Consider the following 25,906-nt stretch of genomic DNA (forward strand, 5'->3'; position numbering starts at 1 on the left):
CGTGTTCAAATGAAATGATTTACAGAATATGATATAGTCTAGAGATTAATAAAACCCACCAATTTCACAGGCTTTCACAAATAATAAGATGAAAACATCAGATAATTTCCAACTATCAAATATTTCAATTCTTAACTTTCTGGTTTTGAGGCATATTCAGCAGAATGGCTAAAGGAACTGTATTAGTCTTCTGGGACATGAAAAATAAGGTTTCTGTAAAAATGTTAAATTAATTTTTATAGTGATGCAAAGTCAGGAAAGGGTTGTTAAGGGATGGCCTTCTGCCACAGGGTGGAGTTTTGTTTTGGTATCCTTTTAGAGCTTGCAGGTGTTTGGCATGAGCTGAAATCAGAGCCAGCTGTGATATTTCAACTCTGATATTTCCCTCCCAATACTTCTCAGAAGTGATGCATCAGGATGATGTCTTACACCTGATGTACTCAACTTGTGTGGTATGTCTGTAACTGTTCTGCTAAAAAATACCATTTCAGGACTTTCATTTTTATTTTCTGCTCACAGCATTGATATGATAAAATGTATCAAGGAGTGTGATTTTAAACATTAGCTATCAAATTATTAAATTGTCCATAATGCAGCCATCTTATTCTTTTTTTAAATTTCTGCCAGCCATTTGGAAACAACAATGGCGTTGTACGATGACTGTAAAAGACAGAACACCTAATGAAAAAGGTAAGAAGAATACTTTCATTCCCCTTACTTAATAGCCACAGATCTTTATGCTTTCATGGCCTATCTGCAGTATGGTGCATACCTGCTTTTGTTTTGTTTTATCTTTTGGAGGAATTTGAATTGTTTCTGTTAAAAAATACATATTCTCTTTTAAGTTTGTATTGTTTGAAAAACCTCAAACCACATTGTATTTCATACACATGTTCCCAAGGGTATGCTAAATAGGACCACACTGAGGTCATCCAGTAAATTTTTAAAACTTTTAAAGAATTCTTTTAATGTACTGTATGATCTTGGCCTGATTAAAAGAACATATTTTAGAAAAAGTCTGAATATAAAACGCTGCAAGCAGATAGCCTATACAGTATCTTTATAGGACCTTCTATAAATACACTTTTCTCTCTTTCTCTCTCCCTCTCATTTCTTAGTTGTCCCTCTAGCAGGTTAAGAATGTTTTCTTAACTACTGTATAAGTGTCCCTTAAAGAGCAAATGCCTGTCTCTCAACCCTTTTAACCTCTGTCTCCCTCCCCCTCAAAAAGACACTGATTAACTTAGCAGTGAGAATGCCTGCAGTATTCATTTTAACACTACAAATGAATAAAAGATTATAATCAGTTGGGAAAAGGTAGACAACATTTCATTCCATTCATGGAAAAAATGTATCACCTGGCAATCCAGCTTAGTCAAAAACTTCATTTTTTTGGCAGCTCGGTTAGAGTATGATTGAAGCTGTTAATGATGTTAACAAAAAGTCCCAGGGTCAGACAAGTTGTTGTTTCAATCTGAGTTTACAAAAGAAATTATATGGGCCCTTTTTGACCCCCATGGTTCCATGGTGGGTGAAAGATTCACACCAATAGTTGATTAAATTGTATCACCCTTTTAGACTTGCTTCCCTTTCCCTTCAGTCTTGCTTCCATTCCTCTTCAGTTTTACCCCACGTGCTTGGTCTTTGGCTGTTAAAGGCCTTGTGGTGCACCGTAAAGCATTTTGCAGCATTGCTAACAGCTGTGCTGGCATAATGCTTTGATGGTTGTTGACGTGCAATACATTGTGAAGCCTCAGTCACCAGTGGTGTGAGCCCACATCTTATGACTGCTGCTTTATATTATGAATGCCAAAAAACTGAAGATGATTAGGAAACAATGGGGATGAAAATTAATGAAATTGTTTCAAGACTTAATGTTGCTGAATATATATATTATATATATTATATATATTTTAGTTCTATTTCTAGTAAAAGACAGCCAGGGGAAGAACCTTCATAGCATGTGGATTCCAAAGGTATCCTGGTTAGAGGTAAAGGAAAGTCTATCCACATCCAAAAGCCACTGGTTTGGGTATTGCTTTTGGTTCTCTATGAGGCAAAGCTAGTGGAATTTAAAAATGTTAGCTGATTGTGGTAAATCCTTGAGTTTGAAATCCTACTGCCTTTGTCTACATTTAGGGCTAAGTGGTGTTTAAAAATGTGTTTATTAACGCAAGTTAGCTAACGTCTCCTAAATACAGATTTTCCTAGTCTAGACAGATCTTGAGAGAAGATGAATGAAAAAGAATTCTTCCATTATTTCAGTGATCACGAAGTCCTTATACTGTATATCAATAAAAGTGGGACAAGCTTTACATATCTGATACTCTGACTATGATTATGGTATGGTCTTGTTGGGAAATATCTTCTATTCCTGTTATAAATGGGATTTGGGAGTGTTGGGGATATTTGGGTTACAGAACCTGAGCGATTGGTGGATTTTCTGTTCTACCCAGTCCCAGACCACTGTAGTACTTTTTGTAGTATAGGAAGTGAATTGACAAGGTCTATGAAAGGGTAAAGTTGTTGTTGAAGAGTGAGAATGTGTATAGCATATTGGTGGTTTATGCAGACACGTGAATGCTGATGATGAAACCCAAGGACAGTGATTGGATGCACAGGTGAAAAATGGCATCCCAGAATAAAGGGATAGATGCAAATTCATTAACTGTTTCCTTGAACTGGCCCTAAACTTCTGAGTCCAAGTCATTTTTGAGATACTGGATTGGGAAGGGCAATGGAGGACCCATCTACAGATGTCTGGAGTACTCGCCACAAAAATATAAAGTGCAATTACAAATGTAAACAAAATATCCAACACAAATGGAAGACTGAGCTTACTGCTCTCTGCACTGGTCCTTTCTCTTAGATTCACCTCTCAGAGAGATAATGATGTAGAAAATATATCTAAACCAGTGATGTGATGCTAATATTTCAACAAGGGATTCTAGCACACATTTCTTCCCATAACTATACGATAAACCCCGAGTTCCAGGGAAAAGGGGCTATTCACTTGTTTTCCCATTTGAGCACAAGCATTTTCTCAGAACTATACTCAGGAAGTGAGCCAATGCCACTTACTAAACAAACCCATTAAGCCGCACTTCACTAGAAATGCTTACATTTTGTTCCCAAAAAGTGATGAGAACAGAGAGATAGTGCAATATTGAATTCAGAGAAGTGTGTGGAAGTAACACAATTTTTCAGGAAGTTCTATGAGGGAAGTTGGGAATAAGCATGCTCCTTAATGGAAAAACAATTTGAAAAAACCAGGCAGTTGGTGCAATCTGGTCCATTTCAAAGGCAAAGGCATCATTATGTGTCTCATGGTAGAGATGATTTAACAGAATCCAGAAGGACAGCAAACTTTGTCAGAAGCAGGGAAACTACAACAGTCCTCCCTTCAATTTGGTATGCAGTTTTCAGCAGGGGCACTTTAGTGATACTTTCCCCCCTCACCTCCCTTTCAACACATCATCGTTTTAACCTCTAAAAAATCCTCTCTCTCATATCATCATTGACTTTTTTAAATTTTGTGGCCCATTGAACAAAAAGTGCAGGATCTCCTTTTCAGTATCACCCTACGTATAACTCCCCAAACCAACTAACCCCTGAGTAAAATAAAGCCTTCTGCAATGTAGTGTACAAAACCCAAGCTTAATCCCTGTGAAAATTATGAAGTGAGAAAGCTGGCCTGGTTATCCTCCACAGGCAAAGTCAGCATGGTGCTACCTCATTTCAAGGAATAACAGTGCATTAATCTACCAAAACTTCCACTCGTATGCAGCAGTAGCTTTATAAATGCAGGCCCCTGGTATACAATAAATGTGTGCCTTTATCACACATTCCTTTTCTGTTCTTTTATTCTGGCGCACAGTCTTGGTATATACTGGTGCACAGCAGACACTACATACAGAACAGATTCATTTATTTCAGTTATCAATTCTATTTTACAATTTTTAGTGATGCATTTTGATTCCTTGAACACTCTCATTCCTTTATCAGATATTTGATTCAGAGGATGTTCACTCTGCATACATTTGCACTCAAGTAGATGTATAGTCTTTATGGAATAGGTTTATTCCAGCATCAGAAATTCATTTAAATGAGATTCACTGAGTAGCAGAATAGGGGCAAAATATAGCCTGTTAACTTTGTCTGAGACAGCCGGTTGAGCTGGCGAGAGAACAATCAACCCAACAAGCTCCAATGGGAAAATCAGTGCAGTGCCCAGCTTTCATATGTTTATGGGCATAAGAAGGTAAAAACATTTTAACCAAATGTATGGTATCTGTTATGAATAAAGAAACATTTAACTTTGTGAAATACTAAAAACAAAAGACAAATTCCGCTTAGCTCTTGGGAGTTCCTAGCCAAGAAAAGGCTCAAAATATTTCTGCATCATATTTTCATTCAACTGTATTCAAAGTTTGATAATTTTATCAATATACTTTGTAGTTACACCTGCGATAAAGACTAGGATGATTGCTTGTGAGAGTGAAGAATTATTTTCCCACATTGCAGTATTTGCATAGAAAAATGTTATGGATTCTTGCCCTCCTGTCCTCTGAAGAATCAGATATTGACTACTGATGAGAGCAAGATATTGTACAAGACTTGATGTATCAATGGCCTGATGCAATATGGAAAAGGCTATATTTCCAAATGTGCAATCCATTTTAGGGTCATCAGTTAATGATTGTTGTAATCATACCATGTTACTAGCCTCATACTCAACACAAATGACTTGAATCACATTTTTATAGGTAGTTGAAAGCTGGTGTGGAGGAAAGCAATTGTTATTTGAATATTTGTAAAACATGTTACTAATGTATCACAAAGGCTCCGTGAGAACTGACCTGAGGATCCGAGAATACTTGCTGCATACTGTTGATTGGACCATATGGAACACCACTACCTTCAAAGAGTTCAAGCCATTTGGTGGTCATTTTTTCTGAAAACCTAGGAACAAACAAGGAGCATGTGGTTTAAACTCTCCGTTTCAGATTCCAAAGAATGCACAGCAACCCCACCCCCCTCACTGACTTCTTCCCAGGCAGTCAATAATACAACAAAAATGTGCTGCATGTGTTCCTTGGAAATGCAAAGACTACGCCTTAGGGCCAAGATCATGGTTAGACTGACTTATAATTCTATCTGATTGTCTGATGCAATCCAGCAATGATGCAAACCAAAATTATCAACATTTCCAAATATGGATCAATGAGTTTCCTTGAGTCCTTAATTACAGTAATGTGCTTCACATTTTATTTATTTATTTAACAACAAAAGAATAGACATGATGTGGGTAAGAGTCCAATGTATGAAAGTGTCCTATTTTTGATCATAAAGATCACTGATTTAAAGCAGTACAATGTTTTTCCTCCATTACATTTGAAACATATGTCAGACTTAACAAAACACAATTGTTGGTCAGATAACAACATCAACTACATATTTATTTGCTGTACGATTATATAATCTGTCCTCAGGACATCCGGTTGAGCATATGTGTGCTCTGCTTATCCTGTGTAATCCAAAATTCCAAGTCTTTTTATACCATTTGTAAAGCTTAGCTCATTTCCTTGAAAGCATTCAATTTTCAGTGAGTCGGAAGTCCTTCTCTCTACCGTATTTCCCTCTTGAGATATTTCCATAAGTGTAATTCTATTTCTTGTCTGCGAGGCAGAATTACCGGTGTCCAGGCAGCACAAATGGTCCTGAAGCAAAGGCAGTAACTAGCAAGTATAAGATGATATTTTCTATTGGTTTCTGAATTTCTGAAGCAGAAATGAACTGACATGGATTCCACCTCCTAAATTTCCTGAAGATACATAACATGATAGTCTGCCAAGATATTGGACAGGTTTAAACCCATTGAGGGGGGACAATTGGCATACTAGATTCAAACACACAAAGGAACTGACATGTCGTATATTTCCTGTTAAGTTTTCCTGCATAACTGGCATTCTCTGTTTCACCATTTCCAAGTTCCTGAAGTCTAATAATCAACAACATTAACAACATTAAATTTTAGTTCAAGAATGCACTGTTCCCAAACATCTCTGGATGTCTAATAAAAACGTTTAAACAAATATTAAACACAAAGGCAACAGAGACAACTATATCAGAGTCAAAGAGACCCTATGGATAACTTGTACACACTATTTGTATTTTCATGTATAATCTGTAACTGGCTGCAAAGTACTTTGTGAAACTTGGGACTCAAAATGCTAGGGAGATACGCTATGCTGCAATGTTCTGTATTGCATATTGTAAATCATATTGCACTGATTGCCTATCCTAGCTTCACTTACAATTCTCTTTTCTGTACAGAAGGGGTTTTATCCAATTTTCATGAAGTAAATTTAAATTTACTTTATACTACAGGCAGTGATAATTATCCAACATTAAGGTGAAATTCACCCTAGTACACAAGGCATTTGCATTTCAAAGCAGTGAGACAAAAGAGTTCTTCAAGATATTTTGTTCCTTTGGGTACTTCATGCCAGGATCTGCATGGGCCCATTCTCATTTAATGGGAGATACTGTCAACAGTGTCCACACCTGCACACTACACATCATCCTCATTCTCTGGTACAAGGATATATATGGAGGGATGGACCCACCACCACTCCAGTTCCTTCTCAACCATGAAGCCTTCTTGGGAAATCTAGGTTTCTTTCTGGGAAGTTCAGTCAATCTCATGGTTTGGTAAATGGGCAGGACCATTGAGCTGTTTGAGACTTGCTGTATTTCCTTTTTTTCACAGGTGTGTAGATGCCAAGGTATTGAGCAAGTCTTTGGGGGGAGTAGAGGGACCCATCCAGGAACCACAGAAGAGTTTCAACCCCTCAAAGGGAAAGTCCTCCACAGTTGTTTTGTATTTCCCAGGGAAGGCTGGAGGATTGCAGCCAAGATACTCAATGCATGGACTATAGTGGTAGCCACAGAGGGCAAAGCTGTGACAGTGATGCTGAGTGAGGCCTGAAGGGAAGCCTTGACAATCTCCTGGCCTTCTGTGATGAGATCCTGAAACTGCTCCCTCTGGTCCTGTGGCAGATGTTGAGAAAACATGAAATAATTTGTAAAGTCATATTTTCCCATTGAGGCATAACAGCTGGCCACCATGAATTGCAGAGCAGCCGAAAAGTAGTTTTTGCTGCCAAGAAAGTCTATGCATTTAAGTTGCCTGTCAGAAGGGACTGATCAAGACCAATACTGTCTAGTTCTTACATTAATTGCACTGATGACCAAAGAGTTAGAGGTAGGATGGGAGAAAGGATACTCTGAACCCTTGGAAAGAATATAGTATTTTTTTATCAGTCTGCTTACAAGTGAGTGGTATGGTCACTGGTGTTTGCCACACCAAAGGGGCTAGTACTAATGGACACTGAAGGGCAAAGCAATTTTCTCCAGGGGGAAAGTATGTAAAATGTTCAGCAAACAATGTTGATCTCCTCCAACAGAACCCATAAGGATTTGAGGTCTGGAAACATCTTGAATCATCCCATAGGACGGTGGGGTGTGTGGGCAGGCATAACAGCCTCATCCGGTGAGGAACAGGATTTGTACAATGGTGGTGTCTCCTCCTCTGCGCCTAGCTCCTGCTGTTCTGGAGGTTCTTCCTGTGGAAGGTGGCCCACTGGCAGCGGCTGTTGTTCTTGACCAGACCTCTTGCATGAGAGCACACTGTATAACTGTTCTCATAGAGGTCCCATGGGTTCCAAAAAGCCGATTGTACTGGGCCATAAGGAACAGGGCAGGACCGCAGGGAGCCCTTTCCAGGGTTGATGGGCCAGTCGTCTGCTGGTGGTCTCTTCCTCAAGACACATCTCAAGGAAGGGAGGCTAGAAGAGAAAGATGGGGGAAACCTGTATGGACACATCTGAGTCAGACGAGGTATCCTTACCTGTGTCCAGTGGCAGAGCAAGAGGCATCAGTACCAGGGGTCACGTCAATACTGGAAGCCTGGGAGCGACCAGTAACTGAACAGTTTCCAGTGGTCAAGTCTTTGTAGAAGGATGCAGTAGGATCAGAGGATAAGTCAGCTCCAGAGGGTAAGTTGGTACTGGTGGGAAATCCCTCTTGGTACTCCTCAAGAGAGAATTCATGCTCTTCCAGATTTGGAGATCCTCCTGAGACAGGAACCTGGATGGGAGTGGAGAATCTGGATACTGTTGCGAGGTACTGGGGACGGTAAGGAATGGAGGTCCATATGCTCTTTACTGTTATCTGAGAAGGATAATACTGAGGACAATTACTTTAAGACCTTGGACTTGGAGGAATCCTTGTGTTTAAAATGCTCAAGTTCTGGTACTGATGCCGGTGCTGCATGAGATTACTTGCCAGGAGGCATCTCAGTGTGTTGCATGTTGGGATCTTTTCTGGTGGTACTGTGAACTCAGTTCCAGAGGAGGTAGAAGCCTCAGTGATATCAATACCGGGATGTGAGAACTCCTTGTTTCTGATCAGGAGAGTGACTTTCTTCTTCTCTTGGTCTCTGTTTCTGGAGACCGTGGTCTCAAAGAATCTGAGAGCCCCCAGGGTCTTTGCTTAATGAAGTTGGGGCTGGTGCAGTACCAGCGCACTCTGAGCAGTGGAGGCTTGAGAATGAGGGGCCTGGACCCCATGGGTCTCAGAGAATGCACCACCAGCAGCAGTTTCAATCTGTCCCCTTTCTGGATCTGCTTCTGAATTCACTTGCACTTAGAGAGGACATGGGTCTCTCCAAGACAGCCAAGGCAGTTGGAATGCCTGTTGCTGAAGGGGAAGAATCTGTGGCAGGTCTGGCAGGGTATGAATTCCAAGGTCTTGGGCATAACCTGCCAGGAAAAGCTGGAGATGGAGAGGGCTGAATGGAATGTAGGCCCAAACAAACTGAAACGGATGGGGGGAGCACAAAGTTGTGCTAAATTCAATAGAAAAATAACAGTAAAATGAAACTATAGCAAAGAAATCAAAAATAAAAAAATAAGAAAGAAAAGTCAGCAAGCTGCATAGCTAGCTAGAGGACACAATGACCCTCTGTCTCAAGCTGCAGGCAGCTGAGAAGGAACTGGAGCAGCAGCAACTCCACCCCTCCCTACATAGCTTTATACCAGAGCACAAGGATGTGTAGACAGCAGACCTGTGGATACGGCTGACAAAATCTCTGATCAAGTGTGCACAGGTGCACGCACATCCTCACAAGGAGCACCTCTGGGGACAATAACTTGAAGAAGAACGCTAGTGCATAGGCCTTGTGTTGGCCTTCTGCAGAGGAGGAAATTTCACCGTTAGTGAATACGTTTAACAAAATCATAATGGTAGAAACGGAGTAGTAGTAATACAACGACTACTACTACTAATAAACAACAACAGAACTAATTTGTGGTCATGGGATAGAAATATTAAACCCGTATCACATGGTTAGCTGCAACCACCTATTCGCAATACAATGTTTGATACAACTTTTTTATTCTTTTTTAATCATTTAAATTATATATTTGATTAATATCAAAGTAACGTCCTGGCAAAGATTTGCTTAGGAACATAGGTGCAGGCATAAGGAATCTGACTCTTAATCCATCCAGTTCAGTATCCCCTCTGACAATATCCAGAACCAAATGCTTTAGAGCAAGAAACCCCACAATAGAGAGATGTGGGGAATCTCTCCCCCCTTGATGGTCACATACTAGTCCCTAACAGAAATTGATTTAAGCTCTGATGTATGGAAAGAAGAAGAAGAAGAAGAACTGGGAAGGCAAATGCTGCATTTGGAAGACTCAAAAACATCTGGCAACTCAAAAATATCTCCCTCAAGACAAAACTGAATGTGTACAAAGCAATTGTTATCGCCATCACAACATATAGTAGTGAGACATGGCAACTTACCAAGAAAGATACGCAAAAGCTGGATGCATTTCATCACAAATGTCTGAGAAGAATATTGGGAATAAAATACAGAGATAGGAAGATGAATGAAGAAGTCAGAAAAATTACTGGACAAGGTACCCTCTCACAAATAATCTACAAAAGAAGACACCAGTGGCTGGGACGTGCTGAGAATGGAAAAACAATGCTTACCAAATACTGCCCTTGAATGGAAGCCGAAAATGCAAGAAGAAAGAGGGGAAGACTGTGAATAACATGGAAATGAACAGTTCTGAATGATTTCAAGCACGACAACATGTAATGGGAAGATTTGGAGAGAAGGGCAGTTGACAGGTAAGGATGGCAAATGTGGGTAGCCCAATGTACAGCAAAGCACAGGATGGACTGGTCTAAGGTACGGGTTTTATCTCCCTTCCAATATTCTTTTTTGTTTTAAACTATTCTAAACCTGCATATTCTTTTTTATCCACATAAATGTCCAATCTCTCTTTGAATCTTACTACGTTCTTGGCCTCAAAGACATCCTGTAGCACTGAGTTCTGCAGTCTAATTACACACTGTAGGTATTCACTGAACTTTCCACAATGATGCAGGTCCCTGAACTGATACAGTTAATTTAGAGCTGTGTAAAGTGTATGAGTAGTTCACAATTTCCCCTCTAATGGCATTACTTTGCCTTTATCAACATTGTTTTGATTTGCCATTGTGCTGCCCATTCACCTAGTTCAAGTGTCTCTGAAGTTCCTCACGGTCCCTCTCTGGTCTTGAGTAACCTAAATAATGCGAGTCATCTGCAAATGTTGCTCCTTCCCTTTCCAGATCATTCATAAATATATTAAACAATACAAGATACAGTATGAAAGCTTGGTGCACCCTGCTGCTAACCTTTTGCCAAAATGAAAACTGGTAATTTAACACTACTCTTTGCTTTCTCTCACCTAACCAATTTCCAATCCATGACAATACATGTCCTGTCTTCTTCTGCCTACTTAGATTTTTTTTAGCAGCCTCTTGGGTGAGGAATCCTGTCAAAGGCCTTTTGAAAGCCTAAGTAAATTATGTCAAGCAGTTCTACTGTACCCACTACTTTTTTGACACATTCAAATAATTATAATAGATTAGTGAGAATTACGGTTTCTTTACAGAAACTGTGCTAATTAGACCCTATCGTATTGTTGTCTTCAAGGTGTTTTATTATTCTATTTTTAATTACCGTTTCAATCAATTTACTTTGTACAAACGTAAGATTACTGGTCTGCAATCTCACAGATGACACGTAGAGCCTTTTTTAAATATACACAACATTTGCTACTTTCAATCCTCTAGTACAGCAGCTGTTTTTAATGAGTGTCCGTATATTTGCTAGTACTTTAGCCAATTCCCACTTGAGCACCCTTATAAGTCATGGCCTAATGCCTAATTGCACTTTAAATTAACAGTTTTCCAGCGCTACTACTTCTGACATCTTAATCTCTGCTAGTGCCTCATCTTTATTATCAGGGAAAAGATCCATAGTGCCGATCTTCTTAATATCCTTTGTGGTGAAGATTGATGCAAAGATATTTAGCTTCTCAGAAATGTTCCTATCTTCTTTAATTACTCCCATTAGCCTTTGGTGATCCAGGGGACCCAATGATGATTTCACAGGCTTTCAGCTTCTGATGTACTTCAGGAATTTCTTGCTGTTCTTGCTAACAAAATGAATATAGATGTGCCCCACAGTAAAACACGGATGGTTATTGAATGAAAAGGATACTCTGAAATTGGAGTCCTTTCAACAAGAGCGTCAATTACTTAAGGCTACATAAACATTATTCTCCCATGGCAAGTCTGATTAATTTTCAAGACAAGTACATTCATCATCATTGGAGTTACACAAGTGATCTTGATTATTCTGTGAAGTAAATGCCTGTCAATTTCAAAAATATACTCCACGGGCTGCAGGCCCTCCAGCAGCAATGGGAGGAGGCCTTTAGAAGTTTTAGTATTTTTCTATGCCTTTTCCTGTCCAGCAACATAGGAGAACTTATTGAAATTTTGTGGAAAACAAAAGGGGCAGTCTTTTAAAAACACATAGCTTAAAAAAGAAAATCCCATTTTGATCACGTTCTTGATCTTTTTATTTATTTTTTGTGGGGGCTGGAGAGAAGTCCTAAAAGCATTAAATTCAATCAGTCAGAGATGTACCATCTCTACATTCCATCATCCCTAAAGGAAACGTCCATCATTTTCACCTGCAGTTGAAGCTCTTGACCTAAATCTGATGTGGGATATCTTCCTATATCTGTGCTGAAAAGCAGTAAGAGCATATTTTTATTACACACACAGAGGCAAAACTGTTTAAAATAATGGTCTATATTCAGCCTACTGAAGCAAGAATATACAAGCTACTTTGTCCTCAGATTTCAGAGTGGTAGCCATGTTAGTCTGTATCAGCAAAAATAATGAGGAGTCCTTCTGGCACCTTAGAGACTAACAAGTTTATTTGGGCATAAGCTTTTGTGGGTTAGAACCCACTTCATCAGATGCTTGGAGTGAAAATACAGGAGCAGGTATAAATATATGAAAGGATGGGGATCGCTTTACCAAGTGTGAGGTCAGTCTAATGAAATAAATCAATTAACAGCAGGATACCAAGGGAGGAAAAATAAGTGGTAAGAGAGTGGTCCATTACAGACAGTTGACAAGAAGGTGTGAGTAACAACAGGGAGAAATTAGTATTGGGGAAATTAATTTAATTTCTTAATTTCTTGAATTGAGATGGTTGATGTTGAAAGTGCTGAATACTATACAATTTTGAGATAACAGAAAACTAATGCTTTCTCCATCAGGAGCCCAGGGCTGCGAAATTCTCTCCCCACAAAGGTACTTCTGTGGCAATCTTCAGGATTATGTGCAAGATTTTTTTTTCCTTTGCACCATTTTAAAAAAATACTTTTTCTCTTTGTTGTATGGTTTCGTATTGTTTGTTGGGGTCCCCGACTCTGTATAAACTCCAATTTATTAATATTTGCCAAATTACAGTTTTCATTTTTTGTTTTTTTGCTATTGGTTTTATTATTAGGGCACCCAAACTCTTTGAAAACGGGCACCAAAAAATTAAGCAATTATGATTTAATCTCTCTGGTTTCTAAGAGGAAAAAATGGCACTCATGAAACACAAATTACTCAAAACAATGATCTTCATCAGTAATTAAAAGAGCCAGCGACACAGTAGACTATAACATTGTACTGAGTAGTGCCGCAGTTCTGAAATGTGATTGTGAAGGTGAACCCATCCTTTGCACCTGGGCAGAGCCTCACTGACTTTAAATGGCACTTGGTGTGGATGTCAAGGGTTGCCTACACAACTCGGACCACAGGAATGGTGTCTAATTGTGTATTTAGAGAGAGGTTTTTTTAAAAATGCTTGTTCTGCCTTCAGATATGTGCACGCTTCAGCTGAAATCAATAGGAGTCAGCGCCTATTAGTAAGGGTGTGAATGGGGATCAGAGCACAATCTGGCCATTAGGAATTATCTATAAAGGTATTTTTGATCCATTACTGTCAATCATTTCCCTGTATTTGGACACTTCTGAAAAAAGTGGAATTTTTTTGTTTTATTTTATTATATATTAGGGCTGTGAAGCGATTAAAAAAATTAATCATGATTTTAATCACACTGTTAAACACAAAAGAATACCATTTATTTAAACATTTTTGGATGTTTTCTACATTTTAAAATATACTGATTTCAATTACAACTCAGAATACAAAATGTACAGTGCTCACTTTATATTTATTTTTTATTACAAGTATTTGCACTGTAAAAAAAGCCAAACGAAATAGTATCAGGGGTTAGCTGTGTTAGTCTGCATCCACAGAAACAACACGGAGTCCGGTGGCACCTTAAAGACTAACAGATTTATTTGGGCATAAGCTTCCATGGGTAAAAAACCCACTTCAGTGTTTTTCAATTCACCTAATACAAATACTGTAGTGTAATCTCTTTATCATGAAAGTTGAACTTACAAATGTAGAATTATGTACAAAAAACCTGCGTTCAAAAAAAAAACTACGTAGTCCACTCAGTCCTACGTCTTGTACAGCCAATCGCTCAGACAAACAAGTTTGTTTACATTTGCAGGAGATAATGCTACCTGTTTCTTGTTTACAATATCACCTGAAAGTGAGAACAGGTATTCTCATGGCACTGTGGTAGCCAGCGTTGCAAGATATTTACGTGCCAGATGCACTAAAGATTTATATGTCCCTTGATACTTCACCCACCATTCCAGAGGATATGCTTCCATGCTGATGACGAGTTCTGCTCAATAACGATCCAAAGGAGTGCAGCCCGATGCATGATCACTTTCATCATCTGAGTCATAGAATCATAGAATATCAGGGTTGGAAGGGACCCCAGAAGGTCATCTAGTCCAACCCCCTGCTCGAAGCAGGACCAATTCCCAGTTAAATCATCCCAGCCAGGGCTTTGTCAAGCCTGACCTTAAAAACCTCTAAGGAAGGAGATTCTACCACCTCCCTAGGTAACGCATTCCAGTGTTTCACCACCCTCTTAGTGAAAAAGTTTTTCCTAATATCCAACCTAAACCTCCCCCATTGCAACTTGAGACCATTACTCCTCGTTCTGTCATCTGCTACCATTGAGAACAGTCTAGAGCCATCCTCTTTGGAACCCCCTTTCAGGTAGTTGAAAGCAGCTATCAAATCCCCCCTCATTCTTCTCTTCCGCAGACTAAACAATCCCAGCTCCCTCAGCCTCTCCTCATAAGTCATGTGCTCTAGACCCCTAATAATTTTTGTTGCCCTTCGCTGGACTCTCTCCAATTTATCCACATCCTTCTTGTAGTGTGGGGCCCAAAACTGGACACAGTACTCCAGATGAGGCCTCACCAGTGTCGAATAGAGGGGAACGATCACGTCCCTCGATCTGCTCGCTATGCCCCTACTTATACATCCCAAAATGCCATTGGCCTTCTTGGCAACAAGGGCACACTGCTGACTCATATCCAGCTTCTCGTCCACTGTCACCCCTAGGTCCTTTTCCGCAGAACTGCTGCCTAGCCATTCGGTCCCTAGTCTGTAGCGGTGCATTGGATTCTTCCGTCCTAAGTGCAGGACCCTGCACTTATCCTTACTGAACCTCATCAGATTTCTTTTGGCCCAATCCTCCAATTTGTCTAGGTCCTTCTGTATCCTATCCCTCCCCTCCAGCGTATCTACCACTCCTCCCAGTTTAGTATCATCCGCAAATTTGCTGAGAGTGCAATCCACACCATCCTCCAGATCATTTATGAAGATATTGAACAAAACCGGCCCCAGGACCGACCCCTGGGGCACTCCACTTGACACCGGCTGCCAACTAGACATGGAGCCATTGATCACTACCCGTTGAGCCCGACAATCTAGCCAGCTTTCTACCCACCTTATAGTGCATTCATCCAGCCCATACTTCCTTAACTTGCTGACAAGAATACTGTGGGAGACCGTGTCAAAAGCTTTGCTAAAGTCAAGAAACAATACATCCACTGCTTTCCCTTCATCCACAGAACCAGTAATCTCATCATAAAAGGCGATTAGATTAGTCAGGCATGACCTTCCCTTGGTGAATCCATGCTGACTGTTCCTGATCACTTTCCTCTCATGTAAGTGCTTCAGGATTGATTCTTTGAGGACCTGCTCCATGATTTTTCCAGGGACTGAGGTGAGGCTGACTGGCCTGTAGTTCCCAGGATCCTCCTTCTTCCCTTTTTTAAAGATTGGCACTACATTAGCCTTTTTCCAGTCATCCGGGACTTCCCCCGTTCGCCACGAGTTTTCAAAGATATCAGATGCCACCAGCAGAAGGTTGATTTTCTTTTTTGGTGGTTTGGGTTCTGTAGTTTCCGCATCGGACTGTTGCTCTTTTAAGACTTCTGAAAGCATGTTCCACACCTCGTCCCTCTCAGATTTTGGAAGACACTTCAGATTCTTAAACCTTGGGTCGAGTGCTGTAGCTATCTTTAGAATCTCACATTAGTACCTTCTTTGCATTTTGTCAAATCTGCAGTGAAAGTGTTTTTAAAACGAACAACATGTGCTGGGTTATTATGTGAAACTGCTATAACATAAAATATATGGCAGAATGCAGGTAAAACAGAGAAGGAGACATACAATTCACCACCCCCAAGGAGTTCAGTCACAAATTATTTAACACATTTTTTTAACAGCATGGAAGCATAACCTCTGGAATGGTGACGGAAGCATGAAGGGGCATAAAATGTGTAGCATATGTCGCATGTAAATAGCTTGTAATGCTGGCTACAAAAGTGCAACGCGAACACCTGTTCTCACTTTCAGGTGACATTGTAAATAAGAAGCAGTCAGCAGTATCTCCTGTAAATGTAAACAAATTTGTTTCTCTTAGCAATTGGCTGAACAAGAAGTAGGACTGAGTGGACTTGTAGGCTCTAAAGTTTTACATTCTTTTGTTTTTAGAGTGCAGTTATGTAAGAAAAAAAATCTACATTTGTAAGTTGTACTTTCATGATAAAGAGATTGCACGACAATACTTGTATGAGGTGAATTGAGAAATACTATGTCTTTTGTTTATCATTTTACAGTGCAAATATTTGTAATAAGAACAATAATAATAAAGTGAGCACTGGGCACTTGGATTGTGTTGTAATTGAAATCAATATATTTGAAAATGTAGAAAAACATCCAAAAATATTTAATAAATTTTCAATTGGTATTCTATCGTTTAACAGTGTGATTAAAACTGCGATTAATCGTGATTAATTTTTTTAGTTAATCGTGTGAGTTAACTGCAATTAATTGACAGCTCTATGTAGCAGGGTCCTGGTGCAAAAGCACCTAATTAGCCCCTGCTCAGCCAGCTCCAATCAAGAGAAATAGATTGGGGCTGGTGGAACAGGCCTGATGCCTGGCCGGGGGATTGGCCCCACCTGCGAGCCTGACAAGCCAGCAGCTATAAGGGCTGGGAGCCAGTATAAAGGGAGTAGCCAGAGGGAAAGGTCAGGCTCCTGGCTGCGGGGTGACTGCTAGCCAAAGAGGGAACTAAACCTGTAAGCCTTGTAAATAGCTCAACACTGGTGGTGGAAGAACTGTGTGTGTAAATAAAGCCACAGGTGCTGCATAACTGGAAGCCTCTCTGAGCGTTATTGGGGCAGTCAGCAGACCCTAGGAGGAGGGGATGGCACTTCTGGGGCAGAGGACCTCTCACACCCTATTATATATATTTTCTCTTTACAAGAGACACCATCATGTAACATTAGTCTGTGGTAAGGAACCTGGGATGCAGGCTCTTCTGAATCCCAGGGCCTAACAACTAAAGGCTCAAGAAACAAAGAAAGAAAGACCTAGACCCTTTATTGCAGAACTTTGCAGGTCTTTACCTCACCAGAGCAGGATCCAGTCTGCACTCTCTCTGGTAAGTTTTTTGGAGAAAGCTCCCAGCCCTCTCTGCATTTAATCACACACCAATTACAAAGTTTCTACAGCCAGGATATTAAAGAAGTGCATTGTAACCTGGAGTGTTCAAAATTAAAGATATTTTAGATTAAAAAAAAATAATCAAAATATCCTAGTAATCTTTATGGTTTAATGGTCTAAATATGTGGAAAAAAAATAATTCCTCAGTGCAAATAACCCAACTCTCACTGCAAAATTTCTTTGATATTTGATCGCCTGTAAGTTAAAAGCTAAAGCCTGATCCAGCAGCTTTCATGCACATGTGTACTCCCACTGAACTCCTGCATTTATGTAACCATAATTATACATTTACAAATTCAATAAATACACTGGAGTAAGAAAACCGTTGCTGCTTGCAACACTGCATCCCAAGTTTATAGCCTGAACAAAAATATTCACAGTTTAGCGGTGCAGTCAATTCCTAAAACTAAAGGTAGCTCAGCCTTATATCGGTACTAACATGCACCATGATTTTTCAATCATTCACTCTGCAAGCCAATGCACAAATATTGCTTGTTTCAACACTGTACAGGAAATGTCTAAAATTCAGACTAAAATTGATCAATTTGGATTATCAAACAAAAAGGATAACTCTCTCCCCCCCGCCGACGATGCAGTTTGTTCTTTTAAAAAAAAATCTCTGCTTTTCATTTATTTCTACTGAAAGTCAAGAGGCAGCTTTTGCCTGGCAAATCTCTAGCCATTAAAAAGTCTGGATTTCCATCTCGATTCTTGGGCAGGCAAGGGTCAGAAGAGCTGCAGAAACACACTCAGTCCCTAGAGGATGTAGGCTGGGGAAAGCTAGGAAATGCTCTGCTGTGCTCCTTTCTCAGCCAGTTAGGAGGCAACATCAATGCTCTGAAGAATGTGTCCTCAACCTGGGGGTTGCAAACAGGTGTCTGAAAGTCACGACCACCCTGCATCTCCCATTCATTTCTTAAATGCATGAAAACATTTCCATTCCTATTAGGCTCTGTAAAAGCTTGCTTCTACCATATCCAAATTTTGGGCCCACGCTAAATTACACTGATAACGCGCCTTTAAATACAAAACATATGTTTTTAACAATGAAGGGCAGAAGCAGAACTACCACCACAACAAGCTGGTTTCAAAGAGAGCCACATGAGCAAATCATAAATCCCCATCACATCTGTGAAAAATCAGAGAGTACAACCACCCATCAATCATGTGCTTTCTGACTACCCAAAAGCATTTGATACCATCCGATACGACCCTCTTTGGAGGACACTGGCAGACATGGGGAATCAAGCAAATTGAAATGGTCCTGGATTATATGAGAAGGGTGGAGAAACAGTGCTTGAAAGAGGGCTTACGGTAGGTTGCAAATGATGAGAGCACAGGGTATTGTAGGTGAGCTACTTCAACCAACCTTGTAATTACAAAAATGTTTTAAATGATCAATCAAGAAAGCCAGAGACAGTAGCATACAGCCTCTCTCTTTCTCCAGAGAAAGGAAGGAGATAGGAACCTGAGGAGATAGATAAGACTGAGAGCAAAGGGCACTTTGTCTTTCTGCTATGCACTGGCATTCACACAGTCATGTTCCAGCTTGTCTGCAAGCTATTTCCACAGAAGTCCAGAGCATAATGTCTACCAATGGTTGCTTGAGAGTTTTGTTAAGACTATCTTTCTTCTTCAATGCACTAAAGCTTTCTAATAGCATGAACAAAACTACTGGACAGTTTGTTAACGTGGTTTCTAAATATTTTGTTTGTTTTTCATGGCTCCCATGCGCTATTATTTTCACATAAACAGTGCTAATAAATGCTATAATTCCCTGATCACATCTTTATTTAAAGTTGTATCCTCCCAAAGCATGACCCAGGAGAGAACCACAGTTGTTTTGATCCTACCGTTAGAAAGAAAGTGCAGTGTTTATAAACACCTGACACAGAGAAAACAAAGCTCAGGAGGGGAAAAGAGGATTGGGAAACCATCCTCTCTACCCAAAACAAGCTTAGAAGCTGAGAAGACTGCACCACTGAGGCAGACACTTGAGTTTTCCAGATAGAGCTTCATGCTGTGTCATTTGGGTGACTGCTGAATGGATACAGTGTTGCATACAGTGTAGGAGTCTCTGACATTTACTATATAAACAAATGTAAACCATTATCTCTAAGTGACATAAAATGCTGAATAAAGCCCATCAAAAGAAGGAAATTTCCAGTTACGGCTGAAAACACTTAATACTGGAAAAATAATTTTAGGCAAAACAGAATTTATGAGATGGGTTTCAGCCCCAATTTAGCCTTCTAGCATGCTTTTTTCATATGAATGGCTCAAACCATTAGCATTAGTTAATTGTAGATTTAAAATACGGAATTACTTAAGTGAAAAATGGATTTTTAAAACTCTTCATGGATCTTCTCTAACACTGCTTCCTTCCTATCTCATACACTCTTCTGTTCATCTTACAATGATCTCCTCTCTCTTTCCACAAAATAACCACTTTGGTGCAAGAGCCTTCTCGTCTGCAACTACTGCGATCCAGAATAGTGTTCCTGCATCTCTCTGCTCCATCAACCATGCATCTATTTTCCAATATGATCTGGAATCTTTTCTCCCCTGCCTAAAAATTCATAATTTCTCTCCCACTTCACCATTAATTATCTCTATAATTGCAGTTAACTCAGTAAAGAATTTTGGGACACAGCTTGAAACAACAGATCATTAGTCTGAGTGTACCGTAAATATGTAATTAGACTTTTCAAAATGACTACTAGAGTATCTATTCCAGGGGTCGGCAACCTTTCGGAAGTGGTCTGCCGAGTCTTCATGTATTCACTCTAATTTAAGGTTTCGCGTGTCAGTAATACATTTTAACATTTTTAGAAGGTCTCTTTCTATAAGTCTATAATATATAACTAAACTCTTGTTGTATGTAAAGTAAATAAGGTTTTTAAAATGTTTAAGAAGCTTAATTTAAAATTAAATTAAAATGCAGAGCCCCCCAGACCAGTGGCCAGGACCCGGGCAGTGAGAGTGCCACTGAAAATCAGCTCGCGTGCCCCCTTTGGCACGCATGCCATAGGTTGCATACCCCTGATCTATTCCATAGTCTGTAAGAGTCTCTTGTGTTAGTGCCTAATTAGACCCTTCTCCTCTGAAGCCCTTAATGTCCATGGGGGCAATGCAGTTGCTCTTGACATATTTGCAGATACAATTGGTGATGACAAGCCCATCTTAAAAGATTTTTTTATTGTCTGTGGATTAAGGAAATGATAATCAGACAAAGTTTGTCTATGACATAAATGTAAGCACCAATGGCCCATGCTGAAACTTTACAATATTGTCAATGTGAAAACCTCCCAACTTTATACCCAGTAAAACCTTTTGGAACAACTGATTGGTTTCCTCCCCATCCTTAACATTCTAGTTCATCTTGCAAATTTACAAAATATGGAAACTACTAATTACTCTCTCTTTTTTGCTCTTACCATTCAAAAAACAGCCTAATGGAGATCTCTGCCTATATGTAGATCAGCCTTGTGACTCAAGAGGATGGTGCCAGGAAGTCTGCAGGCACCTAGCCTATCTTCCACCCAATACTTTTTGTGTTTGTTTCTTTAAAAAAGGATGGGGAGATTGGCCTTCTGGTGACTCCAGCAAGGGGCAGTCGCAGTCCCAGGCACACATGGACTCCCTCGCTACTCATATGTGTTAGCACAGGCTAAAAAGAGGCAGTCTTTGGGAGCAGGAACCATTCTTGTTCTTTTTCCAACAGTTTGAAGACATTCACTATTCCTGGAGAAAAGAGGAAGGAGGTAGAACAAGCTGTGGTGGTGGTGATGTTTCTGAACATAGTCCCACAGTAGGGCTACGCTTCAGGTTGCTTCACAACAAGTTAGGGTGACCAGACAGCAAGCGTGAAAAATTGGAATGGGAGTTCGGGGTAATAGGAGCCTATATAAGAAAAAGACCCCAAAATCAGGACTGTCCCTATAAAATCGGGACATCTGGTCATCCCTACAACAAGTACTTAACCCAGGCCTTGAAGGGAATTATTGCAGAAGTGGGACCTGAGCACTGCCGAGGATATTCTTGACAGAGAGCTATCTCAGTAATGTGTTGGTCCCCACTCCAGTCCAACGTGTACAACAGAAGTCAATGATGAAATAATGTCAGTCCTGGAACACACTTAGGGTACTACTTCTCTGCTCTTTCTAAGGTCCAGGAGGATCAGGACCAAGGTGGAGGGGATGCAAATGGTTTATCCAAATACATTAGCAAACTCTGATTCGAGCTGGGGTGCATCATCTTGGATCACATGCCCCACCAGCAGACCTCTAGGCACAGCCAGCAACATGAGCTCAGTTGTGTCAGTCTCAAAATAGCAAGGCTGAGGAAGGAAGCTTAGCCCATTGAGAGGCAGCTTGGGGATGGAGACAGCACAAACAGGATTCCAACATGGAAAATGCACGGTCTCCAATAAGGCTGGAAAAGCAAAGGTCAGTTTATTAGCAGTAGGAGAAAGCTACTCAACTGGGTTTCCTGTTCCTAGAATAATGCATGCTATGGCAAAAACTTTATGTCTGCCTTTGAAGTAACAACAATTATATCAAGGGAACGGCAAGTGCCCAGACTAACACCCTACTGGCAAGTGTCCCACTTCAAATTTGCACCTAAAATTCCCTCGAAAAGGGAAATGAAAACGATTTGCATCAAGAAAGAGAAATAGCAACACACTTAAAAAAAAATTTGGAGCAGCATTCAGAGCTGTGAAACACGTAGCACCTATTCTGTATTCTTAAACACAGATGAAAAAATGGGAATTTAATGAATGCAAAAGCTGATACATTTTCTTTTCTTTTCCATATGTGAATATCAGCTATCATTACAATTTAACAACAGGACATGTTCAAACTACTTCTACTTGAAAGTTAAATGTATATTCACAAAATTGCAAGAGCAGAATGTTCCGGGGGGAAATGTAGGCTGACAGACTGCATATCTTATTCCAAAGGTAGCTCTGTAAACAGCTTTATTGATTTTGAATTATGTTCAGTCAGGTGTGCTTTTTTCTATTCTGCCATATACATAATGAGGACATATGGGAGGATTAATAGTCAAATGTGGCACTAACTAGAATCTTTCTTTTTTTGAGAGGAAACCACGGAGATTTTGATGTGATTGATTTTTTTCCCCTTTGACTGTCAGTTTTGTTGGTGATGCTGACAAATTCTGTTGCCTTTTTTCCCATCTTTGGAAAAACAATCAAAATTGTCTGGAGGGGTCCATCTATTTATGATGGCACCCACCATCTGAATATCTGTATGGATAATGATGAGGAAAAGGAAGCTGGACTAGATGTCCTACTTCCTGAACATTTGTTTGGTTGGTTACAAAGAATCAGCAGCACCTGCTGTCATCTTTTCAGGACCTGGAGAATAAACTGATTATAGGGTCTGTCAGGGTTCCTTCCCCACTCTGAACTCTAGGGTACAGATGTGGGGACCCGCATGAAAGACCCCCTAAGCTTATTCTTACCAGCTTAGGTTAAAAACTTCCCCAAGGTACAAACTTGCCTTGTCCTTGAACAGTATACTGCCACCATCGAGCTTTTTAAACAAAGAACAGGGAAAGAGCCCACTTGGAGATATCTTTCCCCAAAATATCCCCCCAAGCCCTACACCCCCTTTCCTGGGGAAGGCTTGATAATAATCCTCACCAATTTTTACAGGTGAACACAGACACAAACCCTTGGATCTTAAGAACAATGAAAAAGCAATCAGGTTCTTAAAAGAAGAATTTTAATTAAAGAAAAGGTAAAAGGATCACCTCTGTAAAATCAAGATGGAAAATACTTTACAGATATTCAGATTCAAAACACAGAGGATCCCCCTCTGGGCAAAACCTTAAACTTACAGAAAACAGGAATACACCTCCCTCTTAACACAGGGAAAATTCACATAAAACAAAAGATAAACTAATCCGCCTTGCCTGGCTTACCTATACTGGTTGCAATATTGGAGACTTGGATTAGGATGGGTTGGAGAAGATGGATTTCTGCCTGGCTTCTCTCAGTCCCAAGAGAGAACAAACACGTAAACAGAGAGCACAAACAAAAGCCTTCCCCGCCTCCCAAGATTTGAAAGTATCTTGTTCCCTTATTGGTCCTTTGGGTCAGGTGCCAGCCAGGTTAGCTGAGCTTCTTAACCCTTTACAGGTAACAGGATGTTGCCTCTGGCCAGGAGGAATTTTATAGCACTGTATACAGAAAGGTGGTTACCCTTCCCTTTATATTTATGACAGGGTCCTAGTCAAGAAGAATACAGAGGAATATTCATTTTCACCTTCCAAGACCCTTAGATATCATGGCAATTGGAGCCTTAGGAAACGGGATTAAATAAACTTTGCCAGATCTTCAAAATTCCTCCCACAGGGAGCATCACTTCTGCCTTGCGCAGACTGAGTTTAGGTCCACATATCAGAACTTGTGGCCTCATTTCCCAAAACATAGGCATAGACTGGGACACAGTTGGGGCTAAGAATGATGCGGAAAGGCTGGTGCTATCAAAGAATGGATGCCCATGAGCAAATATATTCCTCCCTGATACCAGTATGTTTGGGGTGTTACAGCTTCTGGCCCTTATCTCACTGGTGTCCAGGAAAAATGTTGGGTTCCTTGGGTTTTCTGATTAGGATTATTAGGCTTAGCGGCAGCCAAGTAACACATCAGACTGCATAATTTCAATAAAGGTTGAGGTCTCGGTGTTGTCTTACATTTCTGCATCAGCCACATGTTCTTTTCTCTCCCATTTGCTTTCAATAATTAACCATATATGCTAAGTTTCAGCCATGAATGATATTCCTGTGGCCAACTTATGAACACCAACAATATGGGCTTAGAATAGAAATAGTACCAGATCCTGAACAATAGCAGTGTAGCTTCATAATAGCTAGCTTATGGACACGCAGGTTCCTTTAAGATGCTTCACATGGTAATTGTTATAAAAACTGTGTATGTTTTATTCAACAACATCATAAACAGTCATGTAAAACATGCAGAAATTGTTAGTGTTTTCTTCTACTCTAAGGCAGCAGTATTTGGTGCACTGTCTTTTATCAAAATGTTCCAGAATTAGGTTCTTTTGAAAATGCTTAACATTGAAAACACAGGAGCTAGAAACATGCCCCCCTTTCCAAGCCTCTTTCTCCCTACTACTCAAGCCAAGAAAGAAGACTGCAACCCAAAGATAACTTTTCTGTGTATAGAAAAGAGAGAGTGGGGCTTAAGAGAAAATAAATGTAATTTATATTTGCAAACAGTACAGAAAGAAGCCATTTTGAAGTTTTGCAGCATACGTAACTCAAGAGTCACGGAAAAAATAGTCATACTTTTGTTGTTATTGTTGTTTTAAGGGCTTGTCACATGGGGTTTAGTCCACACTACCTTGAGGTAGTTTGGTGTGAAAACTCCTGCATACACACTATGCAATTCCTCAGAGTGAACTAACTCCGCACTTACCGCAAACTCTGGAGTATCTGTCAAAGTGTATTAAGTTCAATGTGAATTGAGTTAGTGTGGTCTACCATTTTGTGTGCATGCAATGTAGCTGCACACTACTTTGACAGTCCTCCACACAGCTTTTTGGACATCTGTAACTGACCTGTCTGTTCACTTGTGTACCCTTCTCTGCTCTGTGGCCAAGTTGACCAGATGGCCCTCACCCACGTGAAAGTTGGTGTGATGTTACGACCGGCTCATTTGCACCCCAGATTCCAATATATAGGCATTACAGTGATATTACTCCAGCAGCCTTTACAACATGCCTCAAGCAGCACTTGAAGTTGTGCAAAGAGCCTAGATCTCATTGCCATCTGGGGAGAAGTGTCAGAGCAGCAAGCTTTTGGGGCCAGCTACCGCAATAAAGATAAAGTGTTTGTGAAAACTGCTAGTCAGATGTCTGAGAGGGGTCACAACTGGGACATCAACCAGTGCTGGATAAAGAGTAAACAGCTCAGGAGGACTTGCATTAAAACCATGTGTCATAAATATAAAGGGAAGGCTAACCACCTTTAAATCCCTCCTGGCCAGGGGAAAAAACCCTTTCACCTGTAAAGGGTTAAGAAGCTAAAGATAACCTCACTGGCACCTGACCAAAATGACCAATGAGGAGACAACATACTTTAAAAGCTGGAGGGGGGGTAGGGGGGAACAAAGGGTTGTCTGTCTGTCTGAGAGTTGCCTTTGCCGGGACCAGAGCAGGAATGCAGGTCAGAACTCCTGTAAAGGGTTAATAAGTAATCTAGCTAGATATGCGTTTGATTCTGTTTTGTTTAAATGGCTGATAAAATAAGCTGTGCTGAATGGAATGTATATTCCTGTTTTTGTGTCTTTTTGTAACTTAAGGTTTTGCCTAGAGGGATTCTCTAGGTTTTGAATCTGATTACCCTGTAAGGTATTTACCATCCTGATTTTACAGAGGTGATTCTTTTACTTTTTCTTCAATTAAAATTCTTCTTTTAAGAATCTGATTGCTTTTTCATTGTTCTTAAGATCCAAGGGTTTGGGTCTGTGTTCACCTATGC

The 25,906-nt window shown here is 40.2% G+C and overlaps 1 protein-coding gene across 4 annotated transcripts in view; it reads right to left on the reverse strand.

The window, feature by feature from the left end:
• SUGCT (succinyl-CoA:glutarate-CoA transferase) overlaps positions 1-25,906 on the reverse strand; it is a 478,648-nt gene that overhangs the window by 233,047 nt on the left and 219,695 nt on the right. For all 4 annotated transcript variants that reach the window (XM_074943248.1, XM_074943246.1, XM_074943249.1 and 1 more), the window contains one exon: positions 4,860-4,962. In XM_074943248.1, the coding sequence (XP_074799349.1) occupies positions 4,860-4,962 (103 nt within the window). The remainder of the gene's footprint in view (positions 1-4,859; positions 4,963-25,906) is intronic.

Source organism: Natator depressus, chromosome 2 (assembly GCF_965152275.1).
Source record: "Natator depressus isolate rNatDep1 chromosome 2, rNatDep2.hap1, whole genome shotgun sequence".
Lineage (NCBI taxonomy): Eukaryota > Metazoa > Chordata > Testudines > Cheloniidae > Natator > Natator depressus.